General features: G+C 36.8%; 1 protein-coding gene across 4 annotated transcripts in view; it reads left to right on the forward strand.

Moving 5' to 3' along the window:
• The window catches only part of LOC102605046 (uncharacterized), a 55751-nt gene that overhangs the window by 16634 nt on the left and 15823 nt on the right, over nt 1-23294 (forward strand). For 3 of the 4 annotated variants that reach the window (XM_006345252.2, XM_015307781.1, XM_006345251.2), the window contains exons 3-6: nt 3572-3624; nt 3729-4124; nt 7317-8805; nt 9376-9470. In XM_006345252.2, coding sequence (XP_006345314.1) covers nt 3572-3624; nt 3729-4124; nt 7317-8805; nt 9376-9470 — 2033 coding nt within the window. Of the gene's footprint in view, nt 1-3571; nt 3635-3728; nt 4125-7316; nt 8806-9375; nt 9471-23294 lie in introns of all 4 variants that reach the window. The other variant, XM_015307780.1, reaches the window with a different exon arrangement.

Genomic DNA, 23294 nt, shown 5'->3' on the forward strand with positions numbered 1-23294 from the left:
TTTCAAGTGAATGTTGAAAAGTTTCACAATCGTGAGGTGTGAGTTAAAGTGACTATATGTTGGTGAGAATAATAAATTTTATGTCGGTGAGAATAATAAATTTTAAAAAGTAATGATGTGATTATAAATTTATTTACATATGAAACAAATGGTTAGTAGATATAAATGTGGGGTTGTTTTAACAAAATATAAACTCATGGATCAATTATTGTATTAAAATATCTCAAATCATGATATGGAATCACCATATAATTCCATATCATGGTTTTTGGAGAATATGGTATCACCTCTCATGATATGGAATCATGAGATGGAATCAACGTAAAATCGCATGTCCAAACGCTGATTCCATCTCACGATACCATATCGTGATATGGTATCGCATGGCCAAACGCCTACTAAGTCTATTGAGGATGAATCCTGGTGAGTCTAGAGCCAGAGAAGACATAGATCTGACCTCTAACCGCGAATAACTCCAAGTAATCAATAAGAGCCTCCCAAAGCTAAGGGGTGTAAAACACGGACCTCAAACCACGGATGGTCGCCAAAGGGGCAATAGGCTATAGCCAAAGTGTATCGACTCCGTCACATTTATGTCCAAGATCTTAATATAAAGAATGAAATCGTGATGGGAAAGCTAGTCGATGTTTATCAAATGGATTTTCTTAAGAGGAGACAAATTATGGAGGCCCTTGTTCTTGTTTCTTGACCTGCCTATGATTTCTGAATTTTGGAATTCATTCAGGGAATTACAGACTTGGGAACTTGTTTGAGAAAGTTTTGAATCTCTGTAACTTGATAAAATCCAACTTGTTTTATTAGTGTTATGAAGTCCCACATCGGTAGAGGGATGGGAATTTGGTCTCCTTATATGGACTTGGACAAACCTCCCCGCATGAGCTAGCTTTTGAGGTTGAGTTAGGCCTAGGTGCCATATCTTTACATGGTATCAGAGTCAGCCCATCCCAATTTATTGTTCACCGATGTTGGGCCCCATTTAGAAATGTTCACGCTCCAGTTGAGGTTTGGGCGTGCGGGGGAGTGTTAAGAAGTCCCACATTGGTAGAGAGATGGGAATTTGGTTTCCTTATATGGACTTGGACAAACCTCCCCTCATGAGCCTGTTAGAACATGAATAGGATTATACAGTCCTATTAGAAAAGGAATAGGTGTATACAATCCTATTTAGAATAGGAATATGAATACAAATAGTAATAGGAATAGTAAATAGTATCCTACTTGATAAATGATTGTATTCTAGTGTCTATAAAAAAGATCTCAAAGTAATAACGTAAACACAACAACAATTCAATAATATTCTTCTCTTATATTTCTCACATGGTATCAGAGCCTCTACGATCTTGGTAGAAAATCAAAGAGCTTCCGCTGCCGGCAGGTGGCACTCATATATGCTGCCCGTCTGGCCAATGATTATGTTAGCAAAAGTTGGGTCACCATGTATCTTTCATGTGACTATTTTCTCATATCTAATTTGTGTAGCATCGTGCCATCATTCCGGTGACTACTTTCTTATGTCTAATTCTTGTAGCACTGTGTCATCTTTCCGGTGACTACTTTTTCACCATGTATCTTTCATGTGACTATTTTCTCATATCTAATTTGTGTAACACCGTGCCATCCAGACTACTTTCTTATGTCTAATTCTTGTAGCACCATGCCATCTTTCTGGTGACTACTTTTTCATATTTAATTTGTGTAGCACTGTGCCATCATTCCAGTGGCTACTTCTTCATATATAATTTGTGTAGCACCGTGCTATCCTTCTGGTGACTACCTCTTTTTTGCATATCTGATTTGTGTAGCACTGTGCATCTCTTTGGACTACTTTTCATATTTAATTTGTGTAGTACCATGGATTGTTTTTTTGGATGACAAGGAAAACCCGCAGCCGCTACCCTTTGGGTGAGCACAGGGTAAAGCCTCCGCTCCTATGCAATAGCTCGCAAACCACATAGGAGTGGTAACCCGCACTAGGCAAGCTCGGTGCGACGAACTCGACCCAGAAGGCAAACCCCTTGCTTTCAGTGGCAAAGAGTTTCGAACTTGAGACCTCCAACATGGAAGTCCCAAGCCCAAACCACTAGGCCACCCCGAAGGGTGTGTAGTACCGTGGATTTTTTCGAACTGTGTTCTCATATCTGAGTTGCGTAGCATCATGTGTCTTTTCAGTGACTCCTCAGATTTGATTTGCATAGTTCCATTCATCTTTCCGGTGACTCCTCAAATATGATTTGAGTAGGGTTGTGCCATCATTCCAACCCTACCCGTATAATTTTTATTTTTCAGTAGGATCGTGCCATCATTCTGACCTTGCTTATATTATTTCTCTTTTTCAATGGGGTCGTTCCATCAATTCGAACTATCCTATATAATTTTTATTTTCTAGTTGGGTCGTGACATCATTCCGACCCCACCCATATAATTTTATTTCTTAGATTGTGACCACTTTTAGCCATCAAATCTAATACTCTGGCATATGAGCATGTTTCGGCCAGTTTTTCAGTGACTTGTTTAATATCGACTCATTTATTGATTCCAACATGATCCAATACTTTATACTAGATTTTGAGCACTTACTATGACCGCTGCATTGTGAAGAAGTCTATATGGAGCAACCACCTAATTTTGTTACTCGGGGGGAGTTTAGTAGCCTTGTATGTTGATTACGTAAGTCACTCTGTGGTCTGAAATAGTCTTTGCAAGCTTGGTTTGGGAAGTTTCAACACTGTAATTTTATCACTCTGTGTTTCATCGACATTATACATCAAATTCAGTATTTCATAAGAAGATTAAGCACATTGAGATCGACTGACATTATGCATCAAATTCAGTATTTCATGAGAAGATTAAGCACGTTGAGATTGACTGACATTATGCATCAAATCCAGTATTTAATGAGAAGACAAGACAAGCACATTGAGATTGACAGTCAATTTGTGAAGTCGACTGATCAACTTGCAGATATATCACCAAGCCCCTCATTGGTCCTCGTGTTAATTACATATGTAACAAGCTAGGTACATGAGTTGTATGCACTAGCATGAGGGGGAGTGTTAGAACATGAATAGGTTTATACAGTCCTATTAGAATATGAATAGGTTTACACAATCCTATTAGAATATGAATAGGTTTACACAAACTTATTAGAATAGGAATAGGTTTATACAATCCTATTTAGAATAGGAATAGGAAAAGTAAATAGTATCCTACTTGGTAAATGATTGTATTCTAGTGTCTATAAATAGGATCTCAATGTAATAATGTAGACACGACAACAATTCAATAATATTCTTCTCCTATATTTCTCACAATTAGTAACGTCAACTCTCTTAAATGGAGGTATACAGTAGCAAGAGTCCTAATAGATTAGAAATAACAAAAGTCCTATAAAACTGAAATAATATGAATCCTAATCCACTGGGGGAAGTTCTATTCGACTAACAAAATAATTCAGAAAATATTAATCATTATTTGTCGTATTAATTATCGTATCTGTAATATTGTTTCCTGATGAATGCATCAATAACATAACTCTCTTATTCTGAAACAGGATTTCACGAACAGTTTAATGGAACAATTGCAGCTAAAGAGACTGAAAATCAGGTGGCAGATGGTAGCTTCTTATTGCTTATGACTACAAAACTGTTGTTTGACTTGGTGAAATACATATTACTTAATGACTTTGCCTTTTTTGTTTCTAATAATAGGGGATGGAAAATGCGAAGATGGATTGTGGTGTTGACAATCTGTGTAGTGACATGCCTTGGCTTAGTGAGTTTACCTCAGCAAACCGTAGTGCTTTCCTTGGGGCTGATAATACAAGTCCTAATAGTGGGGATTCCTGTAAAATTGATGAATTCCGACGTTTTAAATCATTCTTATCAAAGTTTTTGACAGTTTCGAGAGACTTATTTCTTCTTCCTGAAAGGCTAAAATTTGGTGTGGTTCATGATAGAGCGTTGCTTTCATCATTGAACGTTAAGGATTCTGGATCATGGTTGGTGACATTGCATTTTGCTGGATGCCCCAGTTGTTTGAAGGTTCTCAAAGAAGGTGATGATCTCAAAGCTTTTGCCAAGATTCAAGCTTGGCCAGTTGCAGAGGCAAGTTTTTGTTGCTTCCTTGGTCCTTATGTTGATCCAGCAATTTAATGGATCATTTGGCTTTGCGTAAATGATTAGAAACTTGTGTTTTGGATTCTTGATTACTTTTTATAAAATCGCACTCTCTAGATTTTCCTAGTTACACATTTGAATTTTCCTTTAGTGGGGGTATTACTCATGATAGTCTAGTTAATTGTTCGCTTTTCCCATGTGGATTCTCTACCATACTTGTACATCCTTTATGCAGAGGTTTCCTGGCAAACTATTAAATCTTCAAGATCTCATTTGATTTTTTTTCTTTTAATTGGGGAAGTATTTTTTTTCTCTGAAATTGGGCATAAAAATTTCCTCTCTACTTTTGTACTTTATCTTCAAATTTTACACAACGCCGAGCTACATTGGTAGCCTTTTACTCGTACTTTAGTGAGATTGATTCGTCTACTTCCTATGTTTGGGAAATCTCTTTTTAATCAATTAATGTGTTTTTTGTGGAAATGTGTGACCATCTCATTTAAAAGCTTAAGTTGTTTTAGAGGATATACTTTTATTTACTTAAATATATCTCTAACATGTCCTCACATGTGCGGGCCTAATTGTTTTGTTGAACCAAGCACATTAAAATTCTATCAATGAAAGTTGGCAATCAGATTTGATTGCAGGATCTCTACCATATTCTCTAAAAGTTTAAGTGGCTACAGAGGACACACTCTTATTTAGTTAGTTATATCTTCAACAGTTCTCATTTAGAAAAGTCAAATCACAAATTTCCTTTCTTATGTACATGCCAGATCATGAATTAGTAACTGCTTCCAATGTCCAAAAAAATAAATAGCAGTTTTGTCGAACTTTCCATTTTTGGAATAGTTACGGAATTTCCTTTAATCTGGTTTAGTACATCAACTCAAATGCTGAAGAAAAATTAAAATATATATAGTCAATCAAATCTTTTTATCCTTGTTTCTAGAAAGAAAAGAATATGGAGAAATTTTAGGTCTCACCGAATCACGTGTAGAGATATTGATAACAGAAAAGCCGATTTCTTGCTTTTGTGCCAGCTCGAAGGGAATTTTTGTGAAGAGAAAATGGATTATGCGAGTATGTGACTTGAACTACTATGAATGTGGGTGACTTGGAATTTCCTAGAGAATCGCTTGGGGAGGTGGGTAGAGGATGTGGGGTTTGAAAACAGTGTTGTTAAAGTGAAAAACGTTAAAAAGTGCTCCAAATCTATTGGGCTTTAACCGCAAAGAACCGGACTTTAGTTAAAAAAGGTGCAAAGAAGAAAAAAATACACATATATATGTAATGTAGGAAAAAAGTGCTTCTTCATTCATTTCCTGAACAGCTAAAAAATCTATTTTCCAATCATATACTTATTATTTAGTACCGTTGTAGGTGGGCATGGAGACAACTTTGTTGGAGCCCTATTATGTCTGTAATATTTGCATATGTAAAACACTTATTCTTGAAAGTACAGAGGGCTGTATGCTACCTTTTTGTTAGTTTTGTTAGAAAAGCTTCAACAGTTTAAGAGAAGGCTAAGTTGTGGACGTGTGAGTTGTCTTATAAATACATCCTTAATCACTCTGTATCAAGGAGAAGACTGAAAAAATGTGGCTAAAAGTAGTCCCAAACATCAAAAAACGCTCGGCTAATAAATTGGATAGAACCTTGAGTTAGAAGATAGAGTGTTTCATTTTGTGTAATCAACATGCCTTAATTTTCAGGACACAAGCAGCTTGGAATATGTTGTCTTGGTGTTTAAGCTTCTCCACTTGGGGATTCATAAGAAAAAAGAAGAGCAAATCAGTTAGATATAAATTATAATCACAAGTTGGTGTTCCAATACTTGTAACAACTCCAAAGACCATAAGATGAAAATTGATGGGAGGAGGGGATTATGGGATGGGAAGATATGGATCATTATTAGTACAATCATATTATCATAAGCTCTTGGTGAGGGAAGAAATGACTTTCCCTGACTTATCGGTTTGGATCCCAGAGCTTTTTCACTTGGCTAGAGCAAAGGAGCAATCTTGATAGCTGAGAATTTGACAAAAAGGAGGACTACATATGTTAGCTGGTGCTTTGTGTGCAGATGTTTTGGTGAATATTTGGACCACCCTCCTCCTACATTGTCAGGTAGCAACTTGTTTGTGATGTGAGATTTGAGATGGTTCGGGTTGCAATGGGAAATGCCAGGCTCAGTGAAGGAGGCACTCTCTAGTTAGAATTTAGAAGAAGGAAGAGTAGTCGAAGACTGTGGCTTGCACCATTGGCACTCATGTGGATCTTGTGGAAGGAAAGAAATAGGAGAACTTTGACGGAATAGAGAACGTCTATGTACAGTAGCACTCGGTTTGTACAGAAGATTGAGTGTCATTCGTTGAAAATCATATTATGTTGTAGATTGTTTACTTTTTGATATATTGCTTGTATGTAGAGATTTTCCCATAATCAACTAATTATTTACCTAATAGGAGAAGGAAACAAATTATTTATCTAATAGATGAAGATCGTCCCAGATTGCAAATGGTGGACTATTTGGAGGGAGAGGAATCAGAGGAGTTTTGAGGATAAGAGCTGTACTTTTCAGATCTTAAAGATGAACTGTCTAGGGCTTTTCTACTTTAGGTGTAAAAATGAATATCCTTTAGAAGCTGAGGACACTCCTTGTGTTTTAAATTACTTATGAGTAGATAAGTGGTAGGTTTTGCTTTATTGACTGCTATTGTAGTAATTACTGGAATACACCATTGGTGTAGTTCCTTGTTTTTATAATATACGTGTTACCTTCTCAAAAAAAGAAAAAGAAAAAGGAGGAGGAGACAATTCTGGGAAAGAACGGAGGACAGTGTTGCAGAGAGATGAAGTTTTGACTAGCAAGGCTATAGTTGGAAAGGAAGATTGAGGGAAGCCAAACGAAAAACTAGAAACTATAGAACTATGGATATTAACTTTCTTTTGGATAGAACTATGGGTATTAATGACCTGTTGAATTCTAGTCAATCATCACAGCTAACAAATTAATGTAAGGAGAAACTACTTAAGTCAGGGTCCAAGCAGATAATGCTTGGCATCAGTTTTTTTATATGTATGATGATCAGATAATTTTCTTTGTGCTGATGTGGTTGCTCTGTCTGTTCATTTATCTATCATTCTATATTGATTCATTGACATCCTACTATGCAGCTGGAGGATGATGATGATCTTGAGAATGCTCTTCCAGCAAATAAGCCATCTGTTGTTCTTTTTATTGATAGATCATCCGACTCGTTGAAGATTAGAGAAAAAAGCAGGAAGGCTCTTGATTCTTTTAGAGAGTTTGCCCTGAAAGTTCAGATGTCAAATGAAATGAGTGAACCAAAAGCATTCAGATCACAAAAGACATCTCTTAAGGCTTTTCAAGCATCAAGTAGTACCTCCAGACACCCTAAAGTGGGGCTGCTGACAGCATCTCAAAAGATAAATATCAAAGACAAGATGTCAGTTGTTGTAGTGAATCAGGGGAAACAATTCATCCTAAAAGATCTGGTTTCAGGTTTAGAAGGCAGTACATTGCATGAAATCTTGACATATGCACTTCAGCAAAAGAAGGAAGTGAAATTGAGCTCGCTTGCGAAAGAAGCAGGATTTCAACTTTTATCTGAAGATTTTGACATCAAAACTGCTGAAGCTTTACCAGGTCAAACAGAATTTCAGTCAAACAAGGTTTCAGAGATCCTTGTGGAAGGTGTTTCTGAAGGTATTATTGATCCAGATAGAAAAATAATGTTGCTTGGAGATACCATTTTGGGGAAGCAATACAATGAACAATCTGAATCAAATGAAGCCAAGTCTTCTCATGTTTGCCCAAAGTATTCTGAGATAGTATTGGTGCTCACAGAACTTCAGTCAGATCAACATTGTCCTTTCGAAGGTATTCCAGAAGAACCTACTGATTCAGGTACGGATCGGATGCTGCATGTTGAGGACGAGAAGCACATCAAACAATCAAACCCTATTAATACTGAATTGCCTCAACAACATGACGAGAAGAATTTCCTTGAATATGAAAGTTCTCAAATATCTGTAAAATTTGGTTATGATGATATGAAGAAGGTTGCTAATAGCCCTACTGTAGAGGAAACAATCAAGGAGCTGAATGAGCAGAAGGAAAACAAAAACTTCAGAGGTTCCTTCTATTATCTCGATGGTCACTATAGACGTCTTATAGCTCTGACATCAGGTTCAAAAATACCATCTGTGGTACTTATTGATCCTGCTTCACCGCAACACTATGTTTTAAGTGAGCAAGAAGATTTCAGCTGCACTTTGCTATCTGAATTTCTTGATAGCTTTCTCAATGGAAGTCTTAACCCATATAAACAGTCTGAGCATGTAGGTCCAACCATTAGGGAGGCTCCAATTCCACCATTTGTTAATCTGGATTTTCATGAGGCTGATTCTATCCCTCGAGTGACGGGGCATATGTTCAATGAGCTGGTCCTTTATAATCAGTCTGATTCCAAAAATTCTGGTAGTTCTCGAGATAGGGATATTTTAGTTCTTTTCAGCAATAGGTGGTGTGGTTTTTGCCAGAGGATGGAACTGGTTGTTCGTGAAGTATACCGTGCAATCAAGGGGTATAATAGAACCCTGAGGAGTAGGTTTAAGACTCAGAAACCGTCGTTGAATGGAGGTAAGAAGTTCAGCCCATGCTCTTCTTTGGGTTTCCAGCCAACTTATAATCTAATTTTTTATAAGATGCTCTATTTTTATATAAAACTAGGTCTAAGATTATGATTGTAAGCATGTATAATGTTAAAGTTCTAAACACTTCTATCAAAAAAAAAGTTGCTTTAAATTATCATATCATTTAAAACATAAAATCCGCATGATTTCGTCTCATCGTAGAAAAGACCTATTTTCTACTAGAAGTTACTAAACAAGTGTGATACGTACTTCTTTAAAGTTGAGAAGCTATTTGTAGCCATGTCTATCCTCGCTCTTAGGTCATATGAAAGAAAATAATTAACATAAAATTGGAACAAACCATTTAGTTTGTTCAGGTGATATCCTGCATCACAAATTAATCAAGTTAGTGCAAAAGCTTGGCTATATCTCATCCTTTCAGTGTTATTGTGCACATCTTTGCCGAAATCTTGGTTGCGGTATAAAGCAATGTTGATTAATTATTGTGGCAACATGCTTGGGTTTGCTTTACTTAAGTATCCTTTGTTTTATTGATGAGTTGTTAAATTTGTGGCAGATGAGGTGAGAAATGCGATCCTGAAGTTTCCAGTGATTTACTTGATGGATTGTACATTAAATGACTGCAGCTTAATCCTGAAATCAGTGCTTCAGGTGTGACTAATTACGAATTGAAATTGTCATTTTGGCAGTGGTATGCTTGTTATGTTTGTACTCCTACTAATTACCAAGTATATCATTCTAAGGTCATATTTAGAGTAATTATGTCATGCTTCATTTCTTGAACATTCTTATTTCTATTGAACAGTAAACAAGAGGCATTACTCCCTCCGTTTCGTAATAGCTGGTGTTTTTAGTTCAGGCACACCCTTAAGAAAATTACTCACTCCTAGAATGTAAGAAGTGTTTTTACTAATTTACTCTTAATCAATTGTATTGAAAAAGAGTATCTCTTTACTGGTTTCTTGGTAATGTAAAATTGCATTTATTTAAGTAACGGTAAAATTGGAAGAAAAAAATCAATGCCATCTTGATATTATGAGACACCACTATTTTGAATCATAGTGAAAAGTAAAAACACTACTTATTTTGATATGGAGGGAGTATTTGATAAGAAGATATCAAGGAGATGCAGAGGCCAGACAAAGGGAATGGGATGGAGGCAGAGAAATAGGAGAGTGTTTGAGGGTATTAAAAAATTAATTTGTACATTTGAAATAGTGAACGTTTTGGCATCAGAATAGTACATTCTATTCATTCGAAGAGTATACAAATTATAGGAGAAAACAAATCAATAAAGAATGAAATAATCCTCGATTCTAGGTAGTCCAGAACTAAGGGATAATTCTAATCTAAAGTAATCCCTAAAAGATCTGAAACTTTTCAACTTATCTGATCTGATCTGATTTGATTCCATGTGATCAGAATCAGATAATACAACTCAACACTCCCCCTCGAGTTAGCATGTAGATATCTAACATGCCTAACTTACCTACAAGACCTTCAAATCTCGGTTCAAACAACCACACAATAAAAACAGCGGCTGTTTGCTGATCAGTCAGCACAAATGGAAAGCCCAGGCTTCCTTCTTCGAGCTTCTCCTTGATGAAATATCTATCCACTTCAATATATTTTGTTCTATCATATTGAACTGGATTGTGGGCAATGCTTATGGCAGCTTTATTGGCGCAATATAGCTTCATCAGTGGAGTCATAGGTCTTCTTAGTTCCTCCATTTTCTTAAGCCAAATCATCTCACAGATTCCATGAGCCATAGATCCGTACTCTGCTTTTGCACTGCTTCGTGCCACAACACTTGGGGGTCTTTTGATAGGCCGCATTAAAACAAATAGTCCATGTATTATGCATGGTATTATTTAATACTATGTTTGGTAGGAATTTGAGCCTATGTATAACTAATCCATGGTTTAGTTATACCTCCTACATGGTAATGGAGGTATTAGTAATACATGGGATATAATACCATGGGATAAGTCTATGTAAAGACAAAAATTATCCCTCAAATCATTTTAATTATTTTGTTTATATTCTTCATTTTATGTTTTATATTTGTACTAGTAGATTTATTTAAATAAATTAGCTTACAAATTTTTTTAGAGAGAGTTGTTTGTTGCTAAATAAATCCAATACAAATTAATACAATATTTGAAATGTGAGTTGTTTAACATTAACTAATTAAAAGGGCAAATATATCACCACATGACGGTTGTGATCTTAATTGGATGTATAATTTGTTGATATGTATATATATATATATATATATATTTGTGTGGTTCTATTTGTATTTTGAACAATTTATAAAATTGCATACATACTAAAATTACAACTTGCAATTGCAATTTTTATGTGTAAATGTAGATGTTTTATTCAATTTTACTATTGTTTACCGTCTTTTCAATTTTAAAAGTTGATAGTTTTATCTTTTTTAAAAAAAAATTGAAAATTGACATTTTTTTTTTGAGAAAGGTAACATTTACTTCTATATATCCACAGCTATACTACATCAAAGTGTAGTTCCCCTCCAAAAATTTATACTTACAACAACCCTAAGATCTTCTAGTTACAGCCAGTCAATAACATTAGAAACATCTTCAGAATAAATAAAGACTTGCTTACACCAAAAATAATAAAGACCTAGGCAGTTTATCTTTATCTTCTGAATATTGTTGTTCTTTCCTTCAAAACATCTTTGATTCCTTTCATTCCAAATTGTCCACCAATGCATGCTGGGACAATCCTCCATCTCTCCTCCTTTTTTCCTACATTTCCATCACTATTCCAGCATTTTAGAACTTCTGTGATTCTATCTTCCTCTTGTGAATGAACATCTGCCATAATTGATCTGTCCATTTGCTGTGTAAAAAGAGATGGTTGACTGTCTCCACCTATTCTTCGCATAAATAACATCTAGAGAAAAGGTTGTGTTTCCTCTTGTTCAAGTTTTCGTGTGTCAAGACTTCCTCCTTTGCCAAAATCCATGTGAAATAATTCACCTTGTATGGGATTTTTGTTCTCCAGATCATCCTCCAAGGCCATCCTACTTGCTGCTCTTCAATAGGTGTCAATTCTCGATATGCAGATCTTACAGTGAACTCTACCTTCCTCTCCCCTTTCCATATCAGTCTATCTTGCTCTTCTGTTAGATTGGTAGCCCTAGCCATTGTGTCATGAAATCTTGCTATGGATGTTATTTCCCAGTCATTTAAGTTTCTTCTCAGATGTAAATTCCACCCTTGTCCTGTCCATAAGTCTGCCACTGATGCTTCCTATGCTTGACGTAGACTATGTAGCTTAGGGAATGCTTGTTTGAGTGTCTCCTGTCCGCACCAGATGTCATTCCAGAAGGCCACTTTTTCTCCATTACCAACCTTACATTTTGTTCTATCTTTGACCAGTAGCCATAAGTTCCTGATTGATCTCCATACACTACAATCATAAGGGCTGGTCACCCCCTCTGTCATCCATTTGTCCTCCATGCCATATTTTGTTGTTATTACTTCCTTCCATAGAGATACTTCTGGTGAGGCAAATTTCCAACCATTTCATCATCAAGCTCTTATTCTGCGTACATTAGATCTCTGATATTAAGTTCACCCCCTCTCTTGCTAACTAACAACTCCTCCCATTTGACCAAATGATACTTCTTCTTATCTTCACTGCCTTTCCATAGAAAGTTCTTCCTAATTGCATCTAACCTCTTGGTTACTTTGGTTGGTATAGGGAATATTGACATCATGTATGATGGAAGGCATCCAAGACATTGTTAACTAGAGCTAGTCTGCCACCTGAGGATAGATATTGACACTTCCAGTTCACGAGCTTCCTTTCACACTTTTTCAATTACACCACTCCATATTCCACTTGATTTGCTCTTAGCCCCCAAAGGCATTCCCAAGTAGGTTGTTGGTAGTTCACCTACTTTCCCTCCAAGCTTGTAAGCTAAGTCCTCAATATTTGATACTGTGTTTACTGGATAAATGAAACTCTTGTTCCAGTTTATGTGCAAACCTGACACAGCCTCAAAAATATTTAAAATGACTCTCAAAATTAGCATGTGCTCCTTTATAGCTCCACAAAATACTAATGTGTCATCTGCATACTATAGATGAGTGATCTCTAGATTGTTTCTTGTATTCTCCCTCACTTTGAAACCTCTAATCCAACCATATGCTCTTGCAGTCTGGAATAGGTTGCTCAACCCCTCCATAGCCAAGATAAAAAGAAAAGGAGATAGGGGGTACCCTTGTCTCAAACCTCAAACCCCTGTTTGATGGGAAAAACCCACATGGGTTTCTGTTGATCAGAATAGAGAATTTTCACTGAGCTTATGCAAATGTCTGATCCACTTTAACCATCTTTGACCAAAACCCATCCTCTGCTTCTTCTTCATCAAAAAGTTCCAATTCAGGTGATCATATGCCTTCTGGACATCCAGCTTGCATAGGATCCCTGGTTGTTTATCCTTTTTCCTGAAATCAACACATTCATTGGCTATCAACACTGCATCCATGATTTGCCTGCTCTTGATAAAGGCCATTTGTTGCTTTGTTCACAAGCTTATGCATCACCTTCTTTAGTCTTTCAGCCAAAAGTTTTGCAATTATCTTGTAAACTCCCCCCACTAAACTTATTGGTCTAAATTCATTAAGTTCTTCTGCCCCTATCTTCTTAGGTATCAAAGTCACAAAAGTAGCATTTATACTCTCTTCAAACACTCCTTCCACATAGAAGTTTTGAACTGCTGCAACCAATTCTGTTTTGATGATATCCCAACAATGTCTAAAAAAAGCCATTGAAAAGCCATCCGGGCCAGGGGCTTTGTCCCCTGCACATGCTTTGATGCATTCTAAAATTTCCTGAGCTGTAAAGGGGGCCATCAGTTGGTTGTTGTCATCTTCATCAATCATAGGACACTCCCTCATTTCCAACTCTGGCCTCCAATCCTCAGTTTCAGAGTATAGATTCTCATAGTACTCAGTGATCTCTCTTTGAATTTCAGCAGGTTCAGTTAGTAACTCTTCCCCGACTTTGATTTTATCATTAGTGTTGACTCTTCTGTGTGAATTTGCTGCCTTGTGGAAGAAATTGGTATTCCTGTCCCCTTGTCTAAGCCAAACTGCCCTAGATCTCTGTCTCCATGCTGTTTCTTCATTTTTGACTATTTCTTCCAACTTAGTGGTAAGAGCTAATATGGAAATTATCTCCCCTTCCTCTAAAATTCTCTGATCCTATATCCTTTCAATTTCTGCTAATTGATTGAGTACAAGTTGCTTTTGTTGTTTCAGATTCCCCTGACTGGTCTTGCTCCACTGTTTCAACTTTTCTTTCAATGCCCTCAGCTTTGCTACCAGTATAAAATCTGGTTTTCCTTGGAAATGAAAAGACCCCCACCATCCCTTTACTCTGTCATTGAAACCTTTTGTAGTCGGCCACCAATTTTCGAACTTGAAATATGATTTGGTTGACCCCCATTCTCCACATTGTAGCATCAATGGGGAATGATCAGAGACAATTCTCTGCAGAATAGACTGCTTGATATTCCTGAATTTTGTATCCCAATCTTCAGAGATCATGAACCTGTCTAGTCTTGCTGCTGTGGAATGTCTTTCACCTTTCCTCCATGTGAACTCTCCCCCTGCTAAGTCTAAGTCCATTAATTCCATGTCTTCAATGAACTCTGAAAGATCTGTCATTAATGACCTGCTGATTCTACTGCAGTTGAACTTCTCAGAAGGATATCTCACTGTATTGAAATCCCCGCATAAGACCCAAGGACCTGTAAATAGACCTCTAGCTGCCCCCACTTCCCACCAAGTTTCTTCCCTTTCAACTCTGTCATTTGGGGCGTAGACTCCAGTTAGGTGCCATTTAAAATCCTGGTTTTTTGCCAGAGAAACAACATGAAGCTGAGTATTCTCCCACACTACTTACTTCCCCTTCCCATATTCTTTTATCCCACATAATTAGTATGCCTCCCCTAGTCCCACTAGCTTCTAGTTGCACTAGCTTCTAGTTGCACATAATCTGCCCATCTACTACCCCAAATTTCTTTAACTATGTTTGCAATCTCCCCCTCCAGTTTTGTCTCTTGAAAACACACAACATCTACTTTCTAGATTCTTAACATATTCCTGATCATACACCTTTTCTTCCCACAATTCAGTCCCCTCACATTCCAGGAAACAATGTTTAAATTCATTGATCCATGATGGACAAATATGCCCCTTTACTTCTAGAGCCATTGCTATGAAACTTAGAATCTAGTTGTAGGTTCTTTAGTTCCAATTGCCCTTTCTTCTTGCATGTTGACTGTTCACTCTGTTTCCCCTTACTTTCTCACTTATTACCGTCAATTTTCATCAATAATTCCTTCGCCCTCTCCTCACATCCTTTGAAACTAACCCCAAATTCCGAGCTCAGTTTGATTATATTTTGTTGTATCCATTCTGAGGTGCTCAGTGTGTTGTAGTCTTCCTTTGGGAATTGGATACCCAGTGGGATAACATCCTCTGCTCCTCCATTTGTATTCTCGTTTTCCAATGATTGTACCATTATCGCTGTACTTTTCTCCCCCAATTCTTCCTTATTTTTCCAGGCATGTCTACCATATGTCTCGCAACTTCCAGTTCCCCATCGTCCCTATTCCATGGTGTAATCTGGCTTTGAGCTTTATTTTCCTTTGTTTGATTTGCTACTTTCTCAATGTTAAAAATGTCTTCTGAAGGGATTTGTAAAGGTTGGGCTCTAGCCTTTTCTCCAGCAATTGGGTCCAAAAGAATTGGGCCCAAATTTGGGCCCACTTTTGTTTGACCTAGTTTTTGTCTGCTATAAACATTATATTCTCCCCTTTTAAATCTCAGGCCCACTTGCATGAGAGACCCCTCACTAGAAGACCCCACGTGCCCATCCACCTTTTTCGCTGTTATTACCTCCTTTGTTATCTGCAAAAGCTGATCATGGGTATTGACTGCTGGGTATTTTCCCTTCTCCTCTCTCCTCTTCTCTGAAAATTTCACGGTGACCGGAGCTTCACACCACACTGGAATGGTGTAAAGTGAAATCATTGTAGGTTATTTCTACTTATCTGGGAATCCGTTCGCCGTCGCCTTGTACTTTTATTCTAGCCCAATGAAAATGTTTTTTGAGAGAGGTCTCCTCCTCCATCTCGATATAGCCTCCACATAGGTTACCGATCTCTTTGAAAACCTTCTGCGACCATAGATTCATAGGTAAACCTAGCAGTCTGATCCATACCCAATCTCTCCTTACCTTTGCCGGCCAGCAACCAGTTGTTGGTTTCCACCATTCAAGTTCCAGCTTCATCTTCTTCCAGGTCCATTGGCCTGTCAAGACATGCTCTGTTGCTAGTCTTGACGGTAGTTCAAACATAAAATGGCCGTTGTTCATGGCATACACTTTGACTTCTATCGCCGACTTCCAAGAGTTACAAGCCCATCTTCTTACATCGTTCAGGTTAGGGTTTTCATTCGTTTGGCACTGGAATTTCCCTACTAAGCATTTGTTCAAGAGGACCTTTTTTGATTGCGATTTGCCTCCTGTGATCCTTACTCTGTTTGGTGTGCTTTGTATCTCTGCCTTCTCCGTTGCCTCCATCACCCATCTCTCACGGAATAAAGCTTCTTTGTAGGACCTGCGGAGTTGTTTGTTGTCCTTTACTGTTATCCCCTGTGTTTTGTCTGGTTCATAAATAAACCCAGCAATCTTGTGAGCTATATTCCCCTAACCTCCTTTGAATGTAGATTCTGGAGTAATTATGACTGATTTGTTTTGACCTTGTAATGCTATAAAACTGATGTATCTCCCGCTCTCATTGTATTTGAGAGTGCAATAGAACTTTGCAAATTGGTCCTTCATGTTCCACCTCTTAACTGTCCTCCCCTGCACTTTGGAAGCTTCAATAAATACTGTAACTAACCATTTCAGGACTTTAATGCTAATTTCCACTCTTCTTATCCGACGTTGGCTGCGTTCCACCCATTCAAACCAACTCCCAACTTTGTCTTTACACGTAATGTCGTTGGACTTGAAATATTCTTGTTTTTTCACTAAAGAAAGTTTTTATACCTCGTGAGAGAACAAGAGTTTGAGAGAGAACTAAGCTTTGATTCTTTTCACAAGCTATTGGAGTTTATATAACTAAGTATACATGTCCTAAGGAAATCATATCCAATCAACACAAATCAATACCTAATTAAAATAGGAGTAAATCAAACTACCTACTATATATACACATATGTTGTTCTAACAACATTGTTTGATTTAGTGTATTAAAAAGGCCTAACCCATCGGTGGCCCCCTAAAGGTGGCACTAACTTTCACTTAGACACTCTAACTAGACATTATTCATTTTAGACACTTCATGTAAGGTCTTGTTGTGTCATTTCGACACTTTCTTTACAATCAACAAAAATATGTAATGTGTGTGTAATGCACTCGCGAATGACGTGTAAAGTGTCCAATTAAATGACGACATTTGTCATTTGTGCCTAAAATCATTCTTAAATAATGAATTTTGAGAAAAATAAAATGTAGCCAATGAATCGATGACATGTGGTATTTTTGCCCACATAATTTTAAAAAAACATTTAACCAATTAACAAAAAATATTTTGCAACCTTCTCATTATCTTCTCCAAAATAACTATTTTGCAGCAAAAACCCCCCCCCCCCCCTCCTACTTCTCAATCATACACCAACCTTTTTATTATAGAAGAATAAAGCTAAGTCATGGATTCACATTCTTCTTAATCAACAACAAAATAGTAAAATTGAATAGAAATAATTAAAATTAACTAGAAAAAAAAATAAGAAAGCACTTACAGTGAAAGCAAACTTTGAACCTCACTGAAGGATGAGGAAAAATCAAATCCACTTCCATATTACAATAGTAAATTCCTCCAAAAAGAATTTCATGATTATTTCAATATTTAAAATCTTGAAATAGGTCTTTTCTTAAAATTTTAAAACATTCGCCATGGATGGAGTTGAGCTTGAAAAATAGAGGCTAAAATGGGGAAGAAGAAGAAGAAGAAAAAATAATTAAAAATTGATTTAAAAAGCTTTTCACGCCCAATAAACGAGTGGATCACACTCTATGATGTGTCTGCAAAAAGTGTCAAAATGACACAAGGAAAACTTATGTGAGGTGTCTAAAATGAACAAAGTCTAGTTAAGGTGTCTAAGTGAAAATTGGTGCCAACTTTAGGGGACTACCGATGGGTTAGGCCTATTAAAAATAGCATGTTGCATAAAAATATTTATTTACAAAGATATCCATCAATTATAGTGGAAAAGATGTAAAAAACATTTTGAGGGGCAATGAGGTCTTTAACCATGCGAATGCATGCATTAAAACCTTTGCATTACTAATAAGCCTAACCATTGGTGGCTCCCTAAAGTTGACACAATGTTTCACTTAGAGCCCGTTTGGATTGACTTAAAAAAAGTAGCTTTTAAGTCAAAAATAAAAAGTCAAACTGAAATGACTTTTAAGTCAAAATAAAAAGTAGGTAGAGACCTACTTTTGGTTTTTGACTTATTTTAAGTCATTCTTGACCTTGCCAAACACTTCTCAACTTATCTCAAGTAACTTTTTACTTATTTTAAGTTATTTTTTATATTTGCCTAACACTTCCAGAAATCAAAAACTAACTTAAAAGTAGGTTTGACCAACTTTTAAGCCAATCCAAACACCCCCTTAGTCACCTTAACTGGACAATGTTCATTTTAGACACCTCATGTAGGCCCCCCCCCCCCCCCCCAAATCCTCATACAGACGCTCCCCCTTGTCTTCTCCAAATACTAAATCTGCGTACCATTGTAATGTTTTTGCCCTTGCAAAATAAATTATGATCACTTTCTCCCTTTTTTTTCTGCCTAAAACATAGCTTGATAGACAATGGGAGATTTTTGTTAGTTCAAAGAAATTTTTTAGATCCGTTATTTTGACCTGCATTCACAATGGATGAAATTTAACTTGGGCAAAATGGTGGCCGAAAAATGGGGAAGAAGAAGAAAATAAATAATTAAAAATTAACTAAAGAACCATTCACGTGCCGGTCAATGAGTTTATCACACTCATTATGCCATGTAAGCAAAAACTATCACAATGACACAGCGGAACCCTACATAAAGTGTCTAAAATGAACATCGGCCAGTTGAGGTGTCTAAGTGAAACATGGTGCCAACTTTAGGGGGTTACCGATGGGTTAAGCTTTACTAATACCTAGAAATCCATGGTATTAGTAATGCACACCTTAACACACAATAGAACGCATAACTAATGCAGCATAAAAAGGTGTACCTAACAAGATATTACGAATACATAGAGTTAATGCATGCATTATTTTTGCTAATACACTCTACCGAACGACCCATAAGGTTCCTCTCCTTCCATATTGTCATATTGTCCACCATTGTAGGTACAGTTCTCTAATTGTTCCTGTACTCTGCTTCTTCCCAACTATGTAATGCTTCTGTGATTTTCCCAGGCATGGACCAAGATATGTTTTTGAGACTTAGAATAATCTCTGCATTTAACTTGTGACCTTGCAATGTAAGAATAGATGGACCACTAACTCTGCAGCCCCCCCAAAAAAAAAAAAAAAAAAAAAAGATTTGAGACATAAAGGGATCCCCCTCTTCATCAAGTTATTTTGTGTCAGCACACAGTTTCCTTAGCCAATAACCAAACAAATCAAGCTACTTTGTGTGTGATTTTGGCTTTCCAAATGTTTTTCCAAGTCCATTGGAGTATTTGCTGATTTGGTTGGTTCATCTTCCTATAGGTTGCATTTACTTTAAAAGTCCCTTTACTATTTCACTGCCACAGTAAGATGTCTAGTCTTGACTTCAAACCATTAAATTGGTCAATGGTGTTGAAGAATTCTTTTACTCTTGGTATCTCCCATTCATTGAGGTTTCTCCTGAACACAAAATTCCACCCTTGTGGTGTCCACAGTTTTGATATTGTACTCTGCAAATATTTAGGAATAGTGTCTCATTGTAGCTTTCTTAATGCCAATCATCATTCCAGGATATAGTTTTAACTCCATCTGCCACTTTGATTATGGTGTTATCTTTGAATTCATTCCACAATTTTTTTTGATTGATTTCCTTTAGCTAACACCATAAGGAGCAGGGAGTACTGACCTCCTTTGTCATCCAGTTATCAATCTCCTCATATTCAGCTTTGATTACTATGCCCCATAGATTCTATTTTTCATTTGAACATTTCTATTTCCCTAAATCTCTTCTCGTTGATCACTACCTTCCATTTGACTAGGTGGTAACCCATTCTATCTTTGTTCCCCTGCCATAGAATTTTCCTCCTCATGCTATCCAATCCATGATGATTCTTATTGGGACAAGAAATAATGATGTCAGATATATTGGGAGAATGAGAGTGCATCAATCACAGAGTTTATCAAAGTCAATCTTCTGCCCAATGAATATCGGCTTCCACCTTTCTAACTTTTTCTCACATTTCTAAATCACCCATTCTAAATTTCCATAGACTTGAGAGTTACCCCCAAAGCCAATCCAAGCCACTTCACCCCCTAAGATTGTCTTTTAAGATTTCCATATTTGGCACTTCATTAATTGGGTATAGGAAGCTTTACCTCCAATTAACAATGTAAACCTAACATTCCTTCAAACATTACCAAGATCAATCTCAGTATTTTGAGATGCTCCTCTTCAGCATCTTATAATATAAGTGTGGCATTTGCATATTGAAGTTGAGTTATTATCAAGCTATCTCTTCTAGCTCTGGCAACCTCAAATCCTCTTAACCAACCTTCTCTGTATGCTATCTTAGTCATGTTGTTCAGTCCCTCCATGAGTAAGAGGAACAAAAAAGGTGATAACGGATCACGTTGTCTTAGGCCCCTCTGTGAATTAAAGTAACCTGATGTTTAACTATTAATAAGTATAGAGAAGTTCACTTTTGAAATGCAAAATTTAATCCACTCATTCCATTTGTGACCAAATCCCATCTTCTCTAGCAGATCCATAACAAAGCCCCAGTTTACATGATCATATGCTTTCTCAATGTCTAATTTGTACAGGATTCCTGGTTTCTTCAATTGCAATTAGAGAACAGTCTGCCCCCGAAGGCCTAGCTCGAGTGGCAAAAGGTGGAGGATTTGTGGCTTAGGTCACAGGTTCAGGCCCCACACCATGCAAAGCGAAACTTGGTATTTAAGTGGAAAAGGGTAGAGGGGCGGGTCCATTATACACCGAGTTTAGAAGGCTTTGATTGGTCCAAAGGACGGGTCACAGACGGATTTCTCGATTATAAAAAAAAGGGAAAAACGACAATATATCCCCGAACTATCATAAATGATGTCAATACCCTCCATTATACTTTAAGGTTGTATATACCCTTAAGACTAACAGATTGACACATGGCATCATCTAAATAACTAACCTGATTTTATTTATTTATTTATCCAAAAAAATTGAAAACCCACCCATTTTCTATAATTTACCCACCTATGGCCCAAATTAAAATACCATGACATTTAAAACTAAAAATAAAAAAAACATAGCTTTTCATCTTCATTAAAAATCAAATAAAAGGAAAAATGTTCTTCAATTCATTTTCCAAAACTCATAAAAAAAACCCAGAAGCATATTATTTCAATCAAAATAAAGAAAACCAATTTCATTTTTTTTCAAATCAATTTATTATTTGTTGAAAGGGGTTTAGAAAATACTACCACTATTGATGGACTTCAAGCTTTAAAGTAGGTCTACATTCAAATCGAAAATTTCAAGCTTAAATCGATTTGTTATTGTTAAAAGGATTTGAGAAAATACTACCACCATTGATGGACAAAGCTTCAAGCTTTAAAGTGGGTCTATAATCAAACCGAAAATTTCAAGCTCAAATCGATTTGTTATTATTGAAAGGTGTTGAATTTTTTTTTTTGAAATAGATGATGTACAAAACACCCAATAACCTAGATTCCTACTGTGCTAAATGAAGATGAAGATTTTTTATTTTCTTTTGGCTAGCAAGCATAAAGCTACAAATTTAAAGAATTCGAAAGACACACGATTGACATAACTTGCAGGGGATGTTTCATATTGAAGCTGAATGGAATATGGAAGGTACAATGTTTGAAGTGAAAGTGAAGAAAAGAGTAGTTTTTGTGAACAAGATATCTTCTTCCTTGAAAAATGAGTTCTTGATTCCATGGTTGTGGTGGGTTGAGAAGAATAAAGGGATGGTTTTTGATGAAAATGAAGAGTGGATGTTGGCACCACCCATTTTGGTTGTGGATCGGGTGGATTTTTAATTTTTGGGTAAAAATATAAATAAAACCGGGTAAATCATTCAGATGATGCCACGTGTCCGTTCGTTAGTTTCAAGGATTTATACAACCCAAAAGAATGACGGTAAGGGAATATACATCCTTAAAGTATAACTGAGGGTATTGACATACCATTTATGATAGTTCAGGGGTATATTTGTCCTTTTTCCCTGTAAAAAATGAAAAAAATTGGAGAACGGTCTGACATTATTCTTTGGATTGCAATTTGTTTGAGATTGCTGAAAGAGTCATCCCATTCTTGAGACACCAAAATCCTGTCAATTCTCAAGGCTATCTCCCCCTTATCCCCTTTAAACAAAGTGAAATTAGCATTTCCCAAAATGGAGGTCAATTAGATTCATATCTTCAATCAAATCAGAAAACTTCCTCATGCCCTTTGTTCTTCTGACATAGTTCCTTTTCCCTGAGACATATCTGGCCACGTTGAAGTCTCCAAAGACTGCTTAGGGACCTTCTATTAATCTTCTAATAGAGCCATTTTCCTCCCATACTAGTCTTCTTTCCACATAGCAATTAGGAGCATACACCCCTTTTTATATGGCAGGTGAAGTCCTACAGTTGTGCTTGAAATTTACAAGTAAGTGTGTATGCACCTATCTCTAGTATTCCTCCTTACCAGATTCTATTATCCCATAGCATCATTATCCCTCTTCTAGTTCCACTTGCCCCCAAACATGCCATTTTAATCCATCTACGCCCCCATAGTTGCATTATCAATCCTGTAAAAAACCCCTCTAATTTAGTTTATTGTAGACAGATAATATCAGCTTTCCAATCCCCCATAATGTTCTTGACTACCCTCCTTTTATCCCTGCTATTTAAACCCCTTACATTCCATGATACTAGTTTGAATTGCATCATGTAATAGTTAGGATGTTCCTTCCCTTATCTTACCCCCCCCCCCCCAAATCAGCCCCCAATAATTTTCCCAGTTTCAGCGTGTTCTGCTTCACCCACATAGACACCTCCTTCTCCTTTTCCGTAATTAATTGTTGTTGTGTGTGCAAAGGCTCTGCCTCTTCGATCTCCCATTCTTTGTTAGAGGTCAATGATCTGTACCAGCAATTGTGCATGGGCTTCCTCCTCCCCCCCCCCCC

Source organism: Solanum tuberosum, unplaced genomic scaffold (assembly GCF_000226075.1).
Source record: "Solanum tuberosum cultivar DM 1-3 516 R44 unplaced genomic scaffold, SolTub_3.0 scf00066, whole genome shotgun sequence".
Lineage (NCBI taxonomy): Eukaryota > Viridiplantae > Streptophyta > Magnoliopsida > Solanales > Solanaceae > Solanum > Solanum tuberosum.